This window comes from Tiliqua scincoides, chromosome 8 (genome assembly GCF_035046505.1).
Source record: "Tiliqua scincoides isolate rTilSci1 chromosome 8, rTilSci1.hap2, whole genome shotgun sequence".
In the NCBI taxonomy this organism is placed as follows: domain Eukaryota; kingdom Metazoa; phylum Chordata; class Lepidosauria; order Squamata; family Scincidae; genus Tiliqua; species Tiliqua scincoides.
Window position 1 is genome coordinate 59543150 of NC_089828.1, and position 20157 is coordinate 59563306.

The 20157-nt window shown below is 51.1% G+C and overlaps 1 protein-coding gene across 1 annotated transcript in view; it reads right to left on the minus strand.

Annotated features, from left to right (window-relative positions):
• Window positions 1–570: 570 nt before the first annotated feature.
• Window positions 571–20157, minus strand: part of RNF43 (ring finger protein 43) — a 34848-nt gene continuing 15261 nt past the window's right edge. Inside the window, exons 2-9 of the mRNA XM_066636489.1 lie at window positions 18983–19105; window positions 11340–11414; window positions 10917–11048; window positions 8310–8411; window positions 6371–6526; window positions 4168–4270; window positions 2209–3702; window positions 571–614 (exon numbers count right to left, since the gene is read on the minus strand). Of these exons, the coding sequence (XP_066492586.1) occupies window positions 571–614; window positions 2209–3702; window positions 4168–4270; window positions 6371–6526; window positions 8310–8411; window positions 10917–11048; window positions 11340–11414; window positions 18983–19105 (2229 nt within the window). The remainder of the gene's footprint in view (window positions 615–2208; window positions 3703–4167; window positions 4271–6370; window positions 6527–8309; window positions 8412–10916; window positions 11049–11339; window positions 11415–18982; window positions 19106–20157) is intronic.

A 20157-nucleotide genomic window follows, 5' to 3' on the forward strand; every position in this document is an offset into this window, starting at 1 on the left:
GTGATCTTATGGGACAAATAAGTGGGCTGTGCACAGACAAAGCCAGCAGCAGCTTTCACAGCCACACTTTTGCCAGCTGCTATATCTGTGTCCAGCCCAGCTCACACCATTTCCCCATGTTTCTTTGTAACACTTGAAAGACATGAATGCAAAAGGCAAACATTCCAGAGGCCCTACACCTGACATTTTAATGCACCTTTGGACAGAAAATATTTTTGCCCTTTCTGGAAGGGCTGAACGATGTCGCTAGATCCTCCCCTGTGCATCGAGACCAAGAAGAGCAAGGACACTCCTTCCCCGTGCAAGCAACCACCTTCAAGAGGACAACTCCTGAAAACAGGCAGGCAACCACTTCAGCGTTGGTTTGGCACACAAATGAGAAGTTGGATGCAGAGGGGGTTGCACAATGCTGCAGCCCAGTGAGGATGAGGGTAGGGTTGTCTGGGCAAGGACTGGCTGCCACCTGCATGAAACAAGACACACTGAGAGTGGGCAAGGAAGGCTGCTCTCCTTGGCTTGCTGAGTGTCAAGCTGTACTCTGCCTGTCCACGCAGACAAGCTCATCTCCGGTCAAACCGAATGTTCATAGATGTCTGGGATGTTTTCTTTCGCTCCTGCAATTAGAGAAGGCAAATTCAGCAGGCATTCTTTTTTATGTAGAGAAGCAGCTCCTTTGTATTCTATGCTGCTAGATGCTGCTATTCATCTCTGGTGAGTCGCTTTTTAAGGGGCAATGTGATTAGACTGATTTAATTGAATTTGCCCTCATACAAACCCACAAGGTCAGGCTGCTGTTGTGCACTGATGGCAACAGATTTTGACTCATAATATTGTTCCCATTTTATAGATGGAGAACTGGGGCTGTTGTGAATTGCCAGAGGACAGACTACAGGTTCATGGCATAGGCATGATTTCAAATCAGGTGTCTCAGATCCAAAACCAGCTTTCTATCCATTGGACCACACTGCCTCCTCCCAAATCATATTTGCATGGAAGCCCCAGGAGTTGGACAGAGCAACTCTATGCTCAGAAGCATGAGATTCTAGGACCTTCTCTGCAGTTGATGAATCTGCTCACTTTAGTCTGTGGGAAAACTGTTGGAAGTGACCTCAATTCATCAGGACCAGTTTATGTTTACAGCAGCAACAGTGTGTTCCTCCTGCAGACTGATCATATATTTTTGAATGGCATTTCCCTGTTTGAAAATACCCAGTGAACCTGCTCCCTGGGTTCTGCTTTCCAACACGTGAAGGGCTTTGCACACACTCTCACAGTTTCCACACTCACAGTGGAAATGCAGGGAGCTGGCTTCAGTGTGCCAACATGACCCAAGCGTTAGATCGAGCACAAGGGGCAAAACTCAGCAACCAAAATACAGTTTTCCACATTCCAGAGGGGAAGCCAGGAATATAAAACTGCTAGAAGTTTGCATTGTAGATATGCCTTAAGTCTCCCTAAAAGGACATTTAACAGCACAATCTTACACATGTCTGCTCTGAAGTAAGTTTTATTGCATTCAATAGGACTTACTTTCAGCTAAGTATGAATTGGAGTGTAGCCTTACAGCCCAATCCAGCCTAAATCCCCCCTACTAATGCAGGCATGCCAAGGAGGCATGCGCTGCATCCTGGGGTGGGGAGACAGTTGGAGACGTCACCTCAGGGTAGGTTCAAATGCCCTGGGGAAAGCTCCCATACTATTTCTGGGACCCCTTATTCCTGTGCCAGCTATTTTGCTGGTGCAGGACTGTGGTGTGTTAAGGTGTGCGGGGGGGGGGTATATTCAGCTGCGTGCTTGTACCACCAAACCCAACTTCTCCTTCCTTTGTTCCACCCCCTTCCTGCCCCCCTCCCCATCCAGAAGCTCCCCCATTTCTCCTACTACCTTCCCTCTGAACCATCTTACCTTTTGCCTATGGCCTGGCCGCCTGTGTATGTGGCCACCAGTAGCTGCACTGACCAGCAGCTCTGAAGTGTGACACCATTGTGTGACTTCCAGCAGGATCCGGGCACTGCTACCTGGATCCTGCTGGCTCTGCTGGTGGGGCATGTGCTCCGCCAGTGGAGAATTTAAGTAGGACTGGGTTTCTCACCTACTTTACCCTGACATCTAGCAGGAGACGGCCACAAAGATTGTTTAAATTCCAGTTCTGTGAATATGGTTGGAAAATGAATGTTCTATTTGCAGATGGTCAAAGAAGGGGCGTACCCTGAAGGTGTTGCAGAATTTGGCAGTTGAGGTAAACGCTGCTGTGGCTTCCCAAGGGGTCCTTCCCAGAATGCTGCCCTGGAAACACAGGCCTGTCACAGTCCAGTTCCCCTCGCGTGTCCACCTGCTCCTGAAGTTCCATCATGCCAGGCTGCAGAGCTGAGTGTTGTGGAGCACAAACAAAATGATGTGCGGAGGGACCAGTGGGCACCAGAAGAGGCTGCGTCTCTGGGAAGCAGCAGTTTCCAGAGGTAGGATCAGAGTGGGCAGGGGTATGGCAGCTGGGGGCTGCGTGGGTGTCTTCTGGGAGAGGGGACTGGGATGCACCCAGGGTGCCTTTCCATTTCCCCCTACTGGGATGGATTTGCAAATAGTGTTTCTGAGGAGTCCGTGGCCCAATGCCTCCTGTTTGCGCCCTGGCTGTCAAAGTGAGGTCCGATGTAGCTGCCAAAAATGGCTCGAGTCCCTGAGGCAGGCAAGAGGGTGGCCTGACCAGAGAGGTGTCCTGGGAGGAATAGCTGCCTCCCTGTGCATGCACCTTTTCCGCCCTTTTCTGCACCAGGGCGCTCTGCGATCCTGCCTTGGCTCGGGCATATTTGGCCTTGAGCTGACCAGGCTCCTGGCTTGACCTCTCACTTGGGCAGTCCGGAGGGCTCCGCCCATAATGGTGGTGCCGGTGGTGGTGGTGATGGTAGTGGACATGGCTGCTGGCCAGCTGGGCTCTGCCTGGCATCACCGCGTCCAGCACAGGAGGCCGCAGATCCCTCTGAGACGCAGGTGGGTTTGGGTGGCTTTCCGTGGCCACCTTCTCGGAGCCGCAGAAGGCAAACGGGTCGTAGTCACTGCTCAGGGAGCTGTGGAAAGTGGAGCAGCTCCCATGGAGGGCCTGGAGGCTGACGTCAGTGCAATTCAACACGGAGTCACTGGAGGAGCCGTGGCAGGGCCCTGAACTGGAGTCACTGCCGGGGCCATCGGGAAGGTACCCGCTTGGTTCAGTGAAGTAGCTCTCCCCAGAGCCGCTGCTGTGGTGGGGATGCCTTCCATGACGGAAGCCTCGCTGGAGGGGAACAGCACGACTCAGCTTGGCAGTCAAGGGAACCCCGAGTCCTCGGCAGGAAGGCTGGTGCCGAAGCAGGCAGGGCCTGCGAGGGGCCCAGGCCTGCTCACCCCGTGGAGATTCCTGGCGCTGGGTAGCCAACAGGTTGCGGGTGGGAGGCGGCTGGTGGCCATGCGGAGGATCTAAACCTGCTGACCTAGAGGGCAAGTACCGCATGGTTCCAAAATCCAGCTGGGTGAGCTCTGGGGAGTGGAAGAAGGGGTGGCTGTGGGGGAGCATGGAAGGGCAGTTCCTTGGGAGCCTCTGAGGGAGAGTCCGTGGGAAGTGGTACAAGGTGCGCCCAGGATGCTGTCGGAAGAAATGCCTCTGCCTCCGCCCAGGTCCCAGGCTGTGGGGGTCCTCACGGGAGCGAGCAGGTACTGCAGAGCGGTTTTGGTCTGGAAGGAAAAAGAGGCACTCAGAGCAGCAGAGACTGTCCCATGAGCCACCTGAAGCCCTCTGTGGGGGATACAGCAAAAATAAAATCCTAAAAATAAAAGAGGTGCCAGCAACTAGCCAGACCTGAGGTTTAGGTGGTGCTGCCTGTGCTCTTGGGGTCAAATCTTGGGGCTGGGTGGAGCGCTGTGCAGCTGCGCTAGTGGCTCTGGCAGGCTGTGGCTTTGGCTGATCCATCCCCACTCCCGCCACTCCCCTGGGCAGGAGACCCTCCTCCACCGGCAGAGAGAGTCTGCCCTGGACACGGGCTGCTTCCTGCGGAGCGAGAGCAGGACAGGGCTTGCTGCTCCTCGTGAGCTTGCTGTGGGGAACAGCAAGCCAGAATTCATGCTCCCCTGGCCTGACCGGGGCTCTTGCACACTGAGATGCCAGCCCCAGAAACGGCCCTCTCATCTGCTTACTCTTACCGACGATGTTGAACATGCACAGGGGGCAGGTCTGGTGCTGCTGCAGCCAGGGGTCCACACACTGCCGGTGGAATTCATGGAAGCAGGTGATGATGCGTAGCTCCTGTCAAGGAGAGGAAGGAGGTGAGGCCAACCCAAAAGGCAGAGGGGCCCAAGCTGGGCAGATGCTTCCTTTCCAGTGTGTTAGTTCCATCACAGGACAGTAAGTGTGGGACTTCCAGTTTCATGTAAAAGGAGCTCCTCTGTTCCCACGGTCCCTTTAAATTACACGGGAAACCCCCCCCCCCACATCCTGGCTTGTTAAAACCATGCAACCAAACACAGTAAGCTGCACAACACACCACTGAAGAGGCTACAGTGGCAAACCCAGGGTGGGGTGGTGCTGGGCGGCGCCCCTGGTCCCTGGTGTGCCATCCCTTAGCTGAGGCACACCAGGGCTCCTTCCCCTGGGCACGTGCAGAAATCATAGAGAGTCAATGGCTTGCCTTCTGGTTGCCCCCACATTATCCTGGTGCTGTTGGAGCTGCTGTGACAGCCGCTCTTCCCACCTTGTCAGGGTAATTTGAGAAGAAGAATAATAAACTTTAATAATAAACTTTATTTATATCCCGCCCTTCTCCCTAAAGGGACCCATAGGTAAGTGAAACATAGGTAAGTGGGTAGATAAACATGTGAAGCATGTGGCGGTATGTGTGACGCTCCACATTTTGCTCATATGAATTGCTGTGATTTAACTTATGGAAAAATTGACCAGTCCACTTGATGTCAAAACCTGGGAAGAAGCTGAAGCAAGTCATTAAGCAGGTTGTCTGTTAGACTTTAAAAAGGAGAGTGGTGATTGCCAAGAGCCAGCATGGTTTTCTCAAGGCCAAGCTTTGCCAGACAAATCTGACCTCCTTCTAGGACAGAGTGACCAGTTTGGAAGATTGGGGGGACAGGGGAATGCAGTGGACATAATATATCTGGATTTCAGCAAGGCTTTTGACCAGGTTCCCCACAACATCTCAGTAGACGAGTTGGTGGGATGTGGGCTAGATGATGCCACTGTTGAGGGCATCCACCGCTGGCTGGCACACAGTACTCAGTACTTGTCAATGGCTCCTTGTTGGCCTGGAGGAAAGTGACAAGTGGGGAGACTCAGGGCTACATCTTGCGCCTGGTGTGTTCAGTATCTCGGAGGAGGGACTGCTCATCACAATGGGAGGGGTCACTAATACCTAGAAGACCAGAACAAGATCTGGCATCATTATCATGGCAGGATGGAAACAAAATGCACTTCATTGGGGATAAATGTAAAGTATTTGGGAAGGGAAAACCAGAAACACCTACATAAGATTTTGAATACTTGCCCAAGCAGAACACATAAAAAAGACCTGGGCATTTTCAAGGACGATAAGCTAAACATGAGCTGCAGCAAAGGCGGCACAAGCGATTTAAGGTTGCATCAACAGATATAGTACTGAGACTGAGAGACGTAATGGCATCACTGTACCCTGCCCTACTCAGACCCCACCTGGGAATACCATGCCCAGTTCTGCATGCCGCAGATTGAGAGGGATGTTGACAAACTGGGGCAGGTCCAGAGGAGGGTGACTAGGAGGGTGAAGGGGCTGGAGACTGTTATGTGAGGACCGGTTGAAGGAGCTGGGAGTGTTCCGTTTGGAGAAGAGACAGTTAAGGGGGCGTGATCAGGATGCGATGATATCCGAGGGGCTGTCATGGTTTGGATTTGTTCTCAGTTGCAACCCAGGACAAGTGGGTTTAAATTATATTGAGGGAGATTGCGATTAAATGCTCAGAAGAACTATGTGACACTACCAGCCGTCTGGCTGCCTCAGATCTCTCCATCGTGGGAGGTCTTTAAGCAGAGGCCAGGTTGCTACCTGTCAGGAATGCTGTAACTGTGGACAGCCTCGGTGGAGGGGTGGATCTGATGATCTTGTAGGCCCCTCCCAACTCTATGATTCTGTAATGTTATGACTGCGCCTGTGCCCGGCAGAGCCAAAGGAGGCCACTAGGTGGTGTTTATCTGTCCACAGAATTGCTGGCATCCGTTTTGTCACTGAATGAGACCTTTGGGGCCTCCCCTTTTGTCCCCTGCTGTGCACTGCAATAGGACGGTGCCACAGGCAGTGTGCCTAAGGGGGCCCATGCCAGACCAGCCAGGGGTCCTGCCTGGTCATTCCAGAGGCACTGCTCTCACCTGGCCCTCATTGAATTCCTCCAGGCAGATTGCACAGACGGGAGCAGAACTGCATGTGCTCACGGCATCTCCTGGGGGGGCTTGACGGCAGTGGGCCTGGTACCTCCGTGTGGCCAGTTGGCTGATGGCTTGTAGGGTCTCCTCCTGCACATTCGTCTGGGTGAAGAGGAGAAAGTCACCAGGTGAGGAATGGAGGCAGATTCTCCAGGGCTGCACCTCTGACACCTGTCAAGTCTACATTTCTTACCAGTTTGGATTCCCTGAGTTGGAAGCAGCAAGTGCAGCCCCAGTGTCTAGTTTGGCCCCAAAAATGTGACACATGTGTCTGGCAGCGTGCAGGTCTGGTCAGACAGTTGACAATACAGCTCTGTGCCCAATCCCAAAGAAATTCCATTTATTGTGGGAGACAGAGAGCCATAAACAGAGGGCACAATACAAAAGGTGGAGACAACAACAGATCCCTACACAGAAGGAAAACCTGCAACTGTCAGTTGGCTCCCTCCTCCCCAGAACTATCTCCACCAGCAACCCTTCCACCTGGCTGCATCCCAGGACCGAGACCAAGGTCATTTGCCCCCCTCCCCCAGAATGACCTTCATCAGTGGCTTTTCTACTTGGTCATTAAGGAACTTCATTATGTAACAGCATGAAAGAGTCAGAACCAATGCTGTTTTAGCATTCCTAATTGCACCTTAACTTAATTAAAAGTTGAGACATCACTGTGTCAACAAAGATCCATATAGTCAAAGCTATGGATTTCCCAGTTTTCATGTATGGCTGTGAGAGCTGGACCATAAGGAGGGCTGAGTGCCAAAGAATAAACGCTTTTGAATTATGGTGTTGGAGAAGAATTTTGAAAGTCCCCTGGACTGCAAGGAGATCAAATCAGTCAATCCTACGAGAAATCAACCCTGACCGTTCATTGGAAGGACGGATGCTGAAGCTGAAAACTCTGATAATCTCACGAGAAGGGAGGACTCTAGAAAAGACCCTGATGCTGGGAAAAACTGAAGACAAAATTTTTGCCTTCTGCCAAATTTGAGATGGCAGAGGATGAGATGGTTAGATAGTGTCATAGAGGCAATGAACATGAATTTGGACAAACTCTGGAAGTTAGTGGTAGGCAGGGGGGCCTGGCGTGCTATGGTCAATGGGGTCACAAAGAGTCGGACATGACTTAATGACTGAACAACAACAATTGCACCTTGGAGGCCTCTGTGAGCCTTAGAACATCTCCAGATGCAACTTCCAGTTGCATCCAGAGGTCCTCTGAGGGCCCTCCCACAAATCTCAATATCCATAGGTTTGGAGGGGGGTCTGGAAACAGATCCCCTGTGACTACCAAGGTCCAACCTTTATTATATTTTATTATATTTTATATTGTAAACTGCTTTGAGGATTTATACTGCTACCGAAAAAGCTGTATAGAAATCTTTTAAGTTAATAAATAAACAAACAAACAAACCTGAATGTACTTATTTTCATCTTCCCACCCTGTTCTTTAGCTTTGTGCCATGTCTCTAAGATTAGTAATTATCAATGTCTTCTCCTTATGGCATAGACCTCTTTGCCTCTTGTGATGTCAGTTCCGGCTTCCAAGAGATTCTTCCAGGATCTGTGGCTCTATTTCTAGAGCAACTGTCTGCAGTAACAAATTGTCTCTGCCCTAGAAACAGAGCCACAGACCTCCAAGGGGATTTGCAGTGATTTCCTACCACTGTGCTGCAGACCAGCACACCTGCAGACTGTTTGCAGCACCCCATGTGCCAAGGCACAGCAGTTGAAAATGGCTTCCTTAGATTGGGCACCACTCTTTTGAACTGCCAGCTCCCTTGAATGCTTTAAAAGAGAGAATATAAATGCAGTAAAGAAAAATGCAAGGATCTTAACAAAAAAAGCAGGCTCTGGAGCCAAGTGCTCTCCACCAAAGTGTTCTTACCTGAGTTCTGCTGCTGTGACACCGTGTGCGGATCACAAAAATTGTGATAATGACTAGCACGGTGCTCATCACAGTGAGGAGAATCCAAAGATCATAGTCCGGCTGTCAGAGAGAGGCAATAGGTTAGAAGGCACCCCTTACTGTTCCAGACTCCTGAGAACATTCTTGGAAGAGGGGTTTAAAACCACCTATTTATTTATTTCTACTCTTTCTGTCCTGCCTTTCTGCCACTACTGAGGGCACCTCATACATATATACACTTATCTACATAGTAGATAAATTAAAACCACTGTACATAATGATTGAATGCCCTGTAACTCCACAATGATATTATTCCAATATATTAGGCATGTCCGCATGCTAACATTTGTATTCATAGTTATTCATTAGATTTAGCAATATAATTTATCTGAGCAGAAATCAAATAATCAAGTATCAAGGAGTATGAAATAATACCACGTCTAAATACAGAAGACGAGGAAGAAAGAAAGAAAGAAAGAAAGAAAGAAAGAAAGAAAGAAAGAAAGAAAGAAAGAAAGAAAGAAAGAAAGAAGTTAAGTTAACTTAAGTTAAGTTAAGTTAACTTAAGTTAAGTTAAGTTAAGTTAAGTTAAGTTAAGTTGAACAGCTTGAAATTTCACCATAGATTATTCAGTTACAGGTGACAACTAGGCAGCCATGTGTGAAAATAGATGAAAGAGCATCAGGAATGTGTGCAAATACTTCATAAAAATAGGTAACAGAAGGTAGAACTAGCTATAACTAGCATAAAAATGATAGCTGAAATTAAAGGGTTGAATAAAACTACCAAGAGAAGAAGAAACACAGGAAGACTCAGAGTGGAACCATGAGAGATACCAGCAGAGCATGGAAAGAAGGAAAACCATGGACAGAAACCCCAAAATCAGTGCAATCAGGAGGAAATAAGGAGTAGTGTAAGTGCCCCTGCCTCAGCCGGCATGAGAAACAAGCTCTGTGCGAGTACTTGAAAGATGTTATGAATCCTGACCCTTTTTGAGAAAAGATTCTTCCTCTGAGCACTGCCCTGTCATTTTGCCACCCCAAATGCAAAGCACAGGGCCCTGCAAGAGGCATTTCTTGAAACACATCAGGCCTGTCCATATTTCTAGTGCCCCAGTGTAATTTCAGCACAAGGGCCTTCCCACCTGCTTTCCTCCCAGAACCCCAAACTAGGAAGAGATTCAGTAAGAAAAGAACAACTGGCAGCATCACCACTTGAGACAAATGAAGAAAAACTAGAACAGGGTAGTGGCCTCTCTTTTTTAGCAAAGAAAAGCTCATGAGAGACGAGTTAGAATAGTTTTTGTAGAGCAATAAGGATGAATGGATAAGAATCTGGAAGGAAATGAGACAAAGCAAGAGTAGATAGCACAGCCAAAAAGCTTCCAGCAAAAGGGAAGGAGAGAAATAAGGCAATAACTGGTGGAATCGGGATCAAGGTCTGATTTTTTCCCCCCCTGGAATAGATGTCATAGTCACCTGTTTGAAAGAAGGAGGAAAAGAACCAGTGGAAAGGGAAAGGTTAACAATGCAAGAGCCGGGGAAGTACGAATGCAAGAGAAGGAAAGAGCCTGGTGGAAACGGCCCAGAGCACAAGTCACAGGGTGAGAGGACAGCACAAAGAGCACAGGAAGGCTGAGCATTAGATGACTTGCATGGTTTAGGTGAACCATGAATCAAGAGCATTCCAGAGGGAAAAAGCCTGCATGGCAGCGATCTAGGAGACAAAAGGCCCAATCCTATTCAACTTTCTAGTGCAGGTGCAGCCACAATGCAACCTTGAAGAAAGGGAACAAACATTGTCTTACTTGGAGGAGGCCTCCATGATTGCCCCCTCACTGCAGGATGCAGTCCCTGCCCCATTGGCAAGGCTTCACTGGTGCTGGAAAATTGGATAGGATTTGGCCCAAAGGCATCAGGAGAGAGTGAAGATGGACCAGGAGAGGAATATGTCCAAACCAGAGAATGGAGGACAGTCCGTGCATGCTTTGGAGAATCAGCATCACAGGAGAGAAAGGAGACTGTGTAGCTGGGAGCAAGTGCAGAAGAACGGGAGGGAGGCAGCAAATGTATAACGAAGATAATCCAGGCAGGAACAAGACCTGCACTTTTGTCTCTCAGTGGCCTGGAGCAAGAGCAAGGATGCTTTTCATGGGGGGTAAACTCAGGTTGCAGATGCCAAGAGAGGCCAAAAGATGACATTGGATGTAGCACTGAACACCTGGACCGAGCAGATGCAGCCAGACCCAGCCATAGGGAAGAACTGAAGCGTGCCTGTCAAGATCCACAGAACGAAATAAGGAACAGGCCTGAGCAGAGGGGAAGGAAAACCAGCGGTGGAAGGCTGGACAAAGTCACCACCAACGGATGTGAGTAGCTTTGGGTCCAACATGACAGACCAGGGAACAAGTATCTAGAATCTATTTCGCGTGTCGCAGGCCTGATCCCAGCAACTAGCCTTTGCACTGAAGAAATTCCAAGCAGTGCCAAGTGAGGGACAGCAACGCATCAGTCACAGTCACACAAGCTGGACTCTGGCTTGCCACGATGGTCCAGGAGAGGGGACGGGCTCCGGCGCTGCACTCACCCACTCCGGCGCTTCTTTCACCTCGATCTTCACGTGGGCCTCCCGGTTGTTGTTCACCACCCCCATGAGACGCTCGGCATCCTGACCCCAGATCAGAATGACTGGGTGGCTCAGTCCCCGGGGTGTCTTCAGCTGTGGAGAGACGGCCTCGGAAGTGAGATTAGCTCAGCAATGGGGCAAGGCTGGGGGCCTCAGGGGTCTTGCTGGGCTGCAACTTCCACTCTAGGAGGACAGGACCTGAGCGCCGTCCAGGGGACCCTGAGTTTAAGTTCCGTATCTGCAAGACATCCTTAGGTGAGCACCTTGCTGGGAAGCAAACAAGGGTCGGAAGTCCAACACCGAAGAGGGGAAGGGAATGAATTGAATGCATCCTTTAAAATGCTAAAGGAAGATCGACCTCAGGAAAAAAAGGGGTCTCCTCACCTGGTCAGCCGCCGCCTGGTCATCTGTGATGTCAAAGAGCACAGCCCGGGCTCCCCTCTCCCCAGCCAGCTTGGCCTGTCCAACAAGAGGAAGAGGAAGGCATCAAAAGGTGTGGGGTGTGTTTGTGTGTCCGTCCCCCTGGGACTGATTCTGCCCATCAGGCGAGGGTGTCTTGACCTCGGCAGGCTCTGGTCCTTCTTGCTCTTTGCACCAACTGAAGCTGCTAGTCCTGCGGTGCAAGTGTCTTCACTTCTCCCCTTCCCCTGGAAGTGGGAGGAGGAAGGAGAAGGCCTTCATTCTCTCCTTGTAAGGTTCCCTGATTGCACCCTGTGGGTCAGGGCTGTGCCACACTCGGTTTGGCCACACTCAAGGCCCACTGCAGTGGGACTAGATTTGCTTAACAGACACCTCCTGCTGGAGAAGAAGGGGCCGCAGCTTTGTGGGACTGGGCGCCTGCTTAGCATATGGGAAGGTCCCACCTGCAGCCTCTGGCAGCATCTCCCATGTGGAGGACCTCCGGGGGCCAGACTGGGAGCAGCTGCTGTTCCCTTTTCATGCAATAGGAGGGGGCACCCTGAGTCTGCTTGGGGAGGGCACGTGTGTAGCAGGCCCCCAGGTTTAGTGGCCAACCTCTGCACCCAACTGGACTTGGGTGGCCAGGCTGGAAGAGACTGAGGCTGTGGCGAGCTATTGGACAGTTCTGACCCGGATGGACTCAGGATCTGACTATGAGCGGACCAGAGCATTGCCGCCACCAGCTCCCCTGGCCTGGGGCGAGTGGCTAACTGGCATGTTGCAAGAGAAGCAGGGGAAAAGCCTAATTCCTCTGCCGCCGTCCCTGTGAAGTCCTTGGCCCGAAGAAAAGGGATTTTCTGTTTCCTCACACCCCTGCTTTGGGGGTTTTGGCTCTGGCTGGGCCATTGTAGTCAGAAAGGTGCAGTTCTGCCTCTCTCTCTCTCGCAGAAGGCCCAGACGGAGCCAGCCAGCCAGCACTGGGGCCTTGCATCGCCCTCCAATCCAGGCAGGAGAGCCCAGCCCAGCCCTGCCCTGCCCTGCCTTCTGGAACAAAGCCCTGCTCTGTGCTCCCTCCGCAGTCCTGTCACCACAGTGCCCTCGCGCAGGCCTGCTGGTCCCGGCTCCTGGGTCCACCTTCAGCTCCCCCCCAGCCTGCTGGCTCACCTGCCTCCCTCTTCCACATCCTATTGGCACTGGAGCACTGCCAGGGCCAGGCCCCAAAACCACCCGCTGCTGGCTCCCCTTCAAAGCCCTGGCTGGGAGCTGCAGCCCAACCCGCCACTGCCTGGGGCGGCCTGAGCTGCTGAGCTGGAGCCTCTCGCCAGCTCGGAGGAGCCATTGCAGCCTGGATGGGTCTGGGCAGCCTCCAGACAGGGGCGCGGGCTCAAGCCAGGAGGCCGTGGCCAGCGGGGGGCCCAGCTGAGATCCCAATACGCTCCAGGGCCACACATGTGTCTGGAGGCTGCCCAGCTCCACTGAGGCTGCTGCTGAGACCTGCTGAGACCTATTCTTGTCGTGGTTACAGGGACTCAGCAGAATGCCAGAGATGCTCTCTGTATGTTCAGAGGCACTGTGTTCTATTACCCACCTTCAGATCCAAGGCCAAGCCTTCAGACTGAAAGAAGGTTCTGGGGCCAAGCAAAGCAAGACTGTGATCAGGGCACCTTTTGCACATGCTCAGAGGCATAAAAATAAGACACATGCTTGAGGCCTAAAGGGCATGCTTTTGAAGGAGGCTGCATGTGCGTCGCTGCATATAGGGAAAGGCACACACCTATCCTGCTTGGGGGCATTAAGGAGATTAACACACTCTGCACATGCTTCAAGGAGGCAGGCACATACATGCTCAGATGCATAAACAGAGAGGTATACTCTGCTCCTGCTCAGGGACATAAGTGGGGCTCCCTGTTATGTGGTGAGTGCTACTTCTTCATCACTGAGGAACTATTTGACATCCAGGTGCCCACTGGGGGATTAGAGAGCAGGGATTGCCAGTCAGGAGTGTCACTTCCAGCCTGGACCATTGATGGTTGGAAGGAGTCCTTCTTCCTTGGACATGGGGTGGCAGTTCCTCCCCCCCCCATTCCCCTCTTTCTACCCTGACAGGGACATTTAAGGCAAGGGCAGTCCACAATTGACATTCTTCTTTGGACCATGGTCGGGGGGGGGGGTAGGAAGAGGGGCCTGAACAGTCCATTCAGCTTCTCTGCTGAGCAATGTTGGCAGGAGTGCCAGCCTCACTTGTGCCACCCCCCCTTGGCCCAAACCTTGCTCACTGGCGTTGCTTGCTTTCACCTCTTCCTGATCTACAAATCTGCACCTCCCCCCTTCACAGCCACCCACACTGACTGTGAGACTGGCTTCTTCCAGGCTCTCTGGAGTCTGGACAGGTCTTGAGCATTGCCAGACATGCACTCCCTCCATCAGCCCTCAGCCTTGGTTCTTCTCCCTCTGTTCCCCCGACCGACACTCCTCTGCTATGTCTGATGGATTCTTCAAGCTGGAAAGCCAACATTTTAGGGGTGCTACAGATGTGGCATGGAATCACAGGAGCAGGGTGACCAGATGTCGTCACCACAAAAGAGGACCAGGCATCCAAAATGTAGAACATGACAAAATAAAAGCCAAAAACACCCATATATTGCTTTAATGTGGTTAATTTAAACATTATATTACTTATTATTAAATTTAAAACTATATTATGTGTATTTTGTTACATATAATTTATTAATTACAAGAAGGCTCTGTGCTGCCTGTTCACAGGATAAAGGAGGACGCTTAAGCTCTTTTCCAGGACATAAGGCTAAAAAGAGGGCTTGTCCTAGAAAAAGAGGACATCTGGTCATCCTGCACAAGTGTGTCCCAGAACCCTTTGCAAAGTTGCAGAGTACTCCGGGCTCAGCCCTTGGACTCCCAAGTGGTGAAACATCCCTGGAGTCCCTAACAACCCCTTACACTCCTTCCCTGAAACCCGTTTCTCCTGCAAGCCCACAACTGAGCCATGCCTGGAAGAACCTTTCCATCTCCTCCTCTGAGACTTTTCATCTTCCCCTTCCCTCTAGGGTGGCCTGCTGGTGAACTTCCTCGGAAACTGAAGGCTGGGCTTGATGGCACCCTCCCTAAATGCCTCGGCTAAAAGGTCCCAAGAAAAGCCTTGCAGGACCAGGCCAAAGGCCCAGCTGGCTGCTTCCAGCACTAGCAAACCTGATGTTCTGTGGAGCCCACCAAAAGTTTGGGGTTGGGGTCCTAGCTCTGCCTAGCTCTGGATACAGGAGGCCCCAGCCAGGTCCAGTCCTTGGTGTCTTCAGGGAGGAGTGGGGGAAATCCCTGCCTGCAAAGCTGTTGCCAGTTGGCACAGCACACAGGGGCTTCCCAAGCAGGGGCCAGGATCCGAATGCAAGTCCCAGGAAATGGAATGCTCTGCAAGCTCTGCGTCCAGAATTGAAGCCCCCTGGCAGTTTCCCTCTCTGCATATACCCTCTTTATGGCATTTTTATTATACAGGCTGAATATCCCTGTATTCAGTCCCTGTATTATCCGGACTGCTTGGGATGGAAGGTACCTGGATTTCGGATTTGTCTGGATTTTGGAATAATTGCAGCAAAGATCATGAGAAAAGGCTCTTCTCGCTCTTTTCACTATTACCCAGGAGGGTGCCTGCTGGCCTCCTTGACAGGTTTCAACAATGTCTGTACACCACAGAACAGAACACACAGCTTGTACGTATACATGGGAATGAGCACAAGACCTTCTAGTATCACACTACAGAAGCAAGTTGGGACAAAAATGGCTGGATTTCAGAATAGTCTGGGTTCTGGATGTTCGAATAAGGGATATCCTACCTGTAATTAATATTCTCATCATGGACCAAGTCTATGGGTCGCCGGACTGAGAGAGAAACAGTGTTTGGCACTGTGATACAACAGGTGTGAAAAACTCTGGAGTCGGAGCTGACGTCCCCCAAGTGAGTCCCTCTCCCCTTTTCCACCCCCATTTCCCCTTCTAATGCAGGTTGTCTTCTGAGGGGCCACCCCCAAGTGCTCTCCGTCTGCCCAGCGCAAAGTGGCAGCCAACAAACACTGAAGATTTGCCCTGGTAGGCAATTCCGGCAGGGAAGCAGTTAACACCTGCCACTTGAGGGAGGGAGGAAGGAAGGAAAAGAGGAAGTCTGATGAGCCAAGTGCTGCTGGACGGTCTTACTCATGCCTGCCGCTGCCTTTGATCTGGGCGTCCTTGGGGAGCGTGTGCAAGCAGGTATCTGCTAGGAGTGCTCCAGCAGGCTGGCTCCGCAATTACAGAGGCTGCCTCGAGCAGAGGGTTCAGAGGTCAGTGGCAGAGTTTCCCAGCTGGGAGATCAAAGGCAGTGGTGCTCTCAGGCTCCAGGGCTGCCCTGAGAGAAGCGTCACTGCAGGCAGGAGGTGGCCATAGAGCAGCCCTTGGTCGGCCCAGCAGACCGGCCATTTCTCTCTGCCAGCACTCCTCTCTGGACCCCTCTTCCCCACATGGATCAAACACTGCAACAAAGCAATCTTGCAGTGATGGCATCCAGATTTTTTTCGTGTGGCATCCTTCTAATGCAGACCATGCTCCTTCCCTCTGGCAAAGCATCAGGCAACACATTCTTGAACCAATGCTAATATCAATTTTCTGCATTGTTTAATCAACATGTGCGCCGACTGACAGCACACCTTGAAAAAGCATTGTATATACATGCATTGCTTTTATGTGGTGTTTAGCCATGAGCAGGAGCACATGAGTGCATCAGCAAAACACCACATAAAAGAACAGCTGCAATCATACACACACTCACATGAAAACAGCTTCTATGTCTCATTTGCCAGTTCACAGGGAGGCTTGTTAGTCAATGCAGGGGAGGAAATTGTGCAAATGCACAAAAGTGGCTGGAAGACTTTGCATGTTTCAGTCTCAGAATGAATGAATTCATGTGTTTTTTTCCAAACGCTTCTATTCAGCCCCTTATATCTTCTTAAAAAGTATTATGCCCACGTGGCTTAGAATCTTGGAGTTTTAGAAATCCTCCTAGTTCAACTGGAATTTGGGAGGCGTGGAACACTGGAAAGGGCGAAGTTTTTGGTTCGCCTCCTATGGGCTGCGCTTGCAAGGCCGACAATCTGAGCGATGGAGCCGCAACTCTGCTTTACCAGAATTCAACCACTTGGGTTTCACAAGACTTATTCTGATCTGAGAGACGAGCTGACTAAAGAAGGCACAGAATTGCTGCTTGCCTCTTCTCAAGCATGATGGTGTCTGTTAGTGAGCAAAACGGATTGTTCGCAGCTTCCTTTCCTGAACACAATGTCTAAACAGTGGTATAGCTAGAGGGGGTGCAAAACACTATGTTTTGCAGGGAGCCTCCCCATGGCGTGCAAGTGGCCCCCTCCCCCTTTCGGAGCCATTCTGGGCAGTGGGTGCAAAACCGAGGCGTAAGCAGGGAATCATGGTGAGGGTCTAAAGAAGAGGCTACTGGATCTAAAGGTTTCCAAGTGTATGTGCATATTCGCTATCACAGAAGGTGTATCCGCCTGCTAGTTTGGGCAAGGGGAGGAGGCTGGACAAACTGCTGAGGCTAAGTGGCAATGTCCTTTGATCTGCCAAGCTCAGCTTTTGGTTCTAGTCTTCTGAGTCAATTCTGGTCTGGTTTGGGGACTGAGGGCCCAATCCTGCCCAACTTTCCAGCTCCGGTATAACCACAATGCAGTCCCATGGTAAGGGAACAAATGCTCCCATACCTTAAGAAGGCCCCAGTGACTGACTGCCCCTCCACCACAGGGTGCAGCGCACACCCCACTTGCACAACTGCACCAGCACTGGAAAACTGGCTAGGACTGGGCCTTCTACCTGGGTCATTCTGGTGGGTGATCTATGCTGGGAGCTGGAGAGGGGGACTGGGTTCCTGCTGGTTCTGCTGGGCTGCCTGGCTGGGCTGAACAACCTTTGGCCCAGGTGGTCCTCAGAGCACAATCTGGCCTCTGATGCTGTTCAAGAGCTACGTGAAATTGCTGAGAGAGACTGTCTGATTTTGGACTAAGATGGCATCCATGTGCTGATGACACCCAACTCTGCCTCCCTTCTTCATCCGAATGAGTGGCTGAGCTCAGTGATGGACTGAATGTGGAGCAATCAGCTAAGTCTGAATCTAGACAAGACAGAAGGGCGGGAGACCAACCTGGACTGAGGTGTTCTGAAAGTGTTCCGTCTGAAAGGCCACGTTCACAGTTTGAGGAAGGCTCCTGGCAAGGCCTTCCTCCTGGTTCACAGTGGCCAAGGGCACCTTTGCAAAGTTTCAGCTGGTGCTCCAAGTGCTCCTCATTTAGAGGGGTGCTGATTCTGGCAGAGTGACACCTGCCCCAGTTGCAGCTGGATTAGATTTTTGCAATGCAGTTTGCCTGTACAGTGGCTACCCTTGAAGAACCCTCGGAAACTTCGGCTGCTACAAAATGAGACAGCTCAAGTTCTGGTGGGGACTCCAGCTTAGGTGCACAGAACGCCCACTCTGTGCCACCCCTGCATGTCTGAGCTCAGTGTGCATTTTTAAAGCCCTGGATTGCAGTTTACATAGTAAAATAAACAAAATGATTCCCTGTCTAAAAAGAAATACTTACAGAAACCTGAATGTCACAGTCTAAACAGTTACCTACAGAACCCTGTGTGAATCTACCTGCCCGCTTGGCACCGCAGCAGAGGCCTTGCTCCATGTTCACCTCCTTCAGAATGGGGAAGGGGGAATGTGTGGCAGGGCCTTCTTAGTCTCAGCCCCCAGGTTATGAAATTCCCTCCACACCCCCATGGACTGGGCCCATTTGTCCCTCTTGGTGTCACTCTTCTTTTGCTTGGTCAATGCATTCAAGCAGGCACTTTTTTTAAGCTGAAGGCCCCCACCACATATTGCTTTTTCCTGTTGTTGTTCTCAGTTGATTTCTTTGTGGTTTATTGCTAGGGTTTCTGTTTTTTTAATTGTTCAGATTTTTATTATTGTATACTGTATACTTTTAAAAGATTTCATTGATTTTTATATTTTTTATGTGATGTATGTATGCCACCTTGAGGGCCCCTTCTAGGACAGAAAGGTGGGTGAAAATTTCTGGATAAAATAAATTTTGGGTGCAAAGTGTGCAAAAAGCAACAGAAGAGCAGCCCAGATTTATGCTTAGGTAGACCTGTAGGCCTTTGAGCATGATTTTGGACAAACTCTGGAAGTTAGTGGTAGGCAGGGGGCCTGGCTGCTGCGGTCCAAGGGGTCACGAAGAGTCAGGCACAACTTAACAACAACAAGACCTGTGGGCAGCGAGCCCTTCTCGTCAAGCAGATTCAACATCCCTTCAAATCTGCTCAGACATTATGCAGAACATCTTGGAGATCTGAGTGCCATGGCAGGAAGGGAAACCACTTTTCCGCCCCCGAACCTTGAAGTGGAGCCTGAATCAGGGATTCCACCAGGGATTTGGCACAGGCTTTGCCACCTTTCCCTGGGGCAAATCCTAGAGAAATCAAAGGGTATGAGCTTGCAGAGCTTAACTGCCAATCTAATTGTTAGAAAAATTGACCAGGCGGTTCTCCAGAGTGGAAGGAAAGGACTGTGAGTTTGCCCGCAGAGGCTGCACACGTACCTTGTTGGCCAGCGAGAGGCAAGGGTGGAGGTTCCGCTCAGGCCGTTCCAGTTTGACGATGGAGACAAATCCAGGGACTGTGTGTTCGTCCTCGCTGGTGTTGCACAGAGACAGAGGGTGGAACTGCAGAGAGGAAGGAAGAGAAGTTGGTTCAGAGATGCACGGGCTTATTGTGCTAAGGCCGAGAACACTGCCACATTTGGGGGGCAACCAGACTTGCAGCGTATAGGGATTATGCTGGAGCTTTGTCAGCTTCAGGCCTCACTATACAACTCAATGGGCTCTGTGCTCAGTGAGGCAAGGACTGAACCTCTGGCCTCCCCTTCAGCACAAGTTTAAGAAACACACCAGACTGTCCTGCCGAACCAACCCACAAAGTCCACCTAGCTCAGCCTTCAGACGACCTAGAGGAAGGCTCAAAAAGTGGGGCAGCCCCAGCTTTCGGAAGAGCTTTCGGAAGGAACAGCAAGGAAGACATTCTGTTCCCTGGCTCTTCACGGGATAGGTGGTAAGCAGCGCTTGGGACTCTCCAAGCTCAGTTATGCCCACTGTCAGTTAGATTCTGGGCTCAACACAAGGGGTCACTTGGAAAAGATCTTATCAATCAATCAATCAGTCACTTCTTCATTGAGGGAACTGGGTGATGAAAGAAGAAAAAACTGTAGGTTTCAGAGCGGGGGAGGGGAGAGGAGCCATGCCGTTCTGTCTCAATAAAATGCCCCAACCACCTGCCTGCCAGACACCTGCACTCCCCTGTGCAGCCTCGGGCTTGTCAGCCGCCGTGCCCGTTAGACCAAAGGTGAGCTCGCACACCTGCCATGAAGGACCATGCCAGATCATCTCAGGAAGCTCAGCAGCATCTCCCCCAAGCCTCCCTCACACCCTCAATGCAGATTAAGAGAACAAGGGCAGCTCCTTGTAGATGTGGGAGAGGCAGCACTCTGGAGTGGCCTGGAAGACCCCTTCCAGCTCAGGAACTCTACGACACACACACACAGCAGTGTGGAGCTTCCAACCCCCAGTCACTCATGGGCAAGGCTTCGCTTTCTTTTCCACTCTCTGCTCAGAACTAACAAGAATGCAGGCTACAATATGGAGACCCGCAAGCAGACATGTTCCTGTCTAGCACCCCAGAACTCCTACCTCTTCAGCACTGATGTTCTCTTCTAGCGATC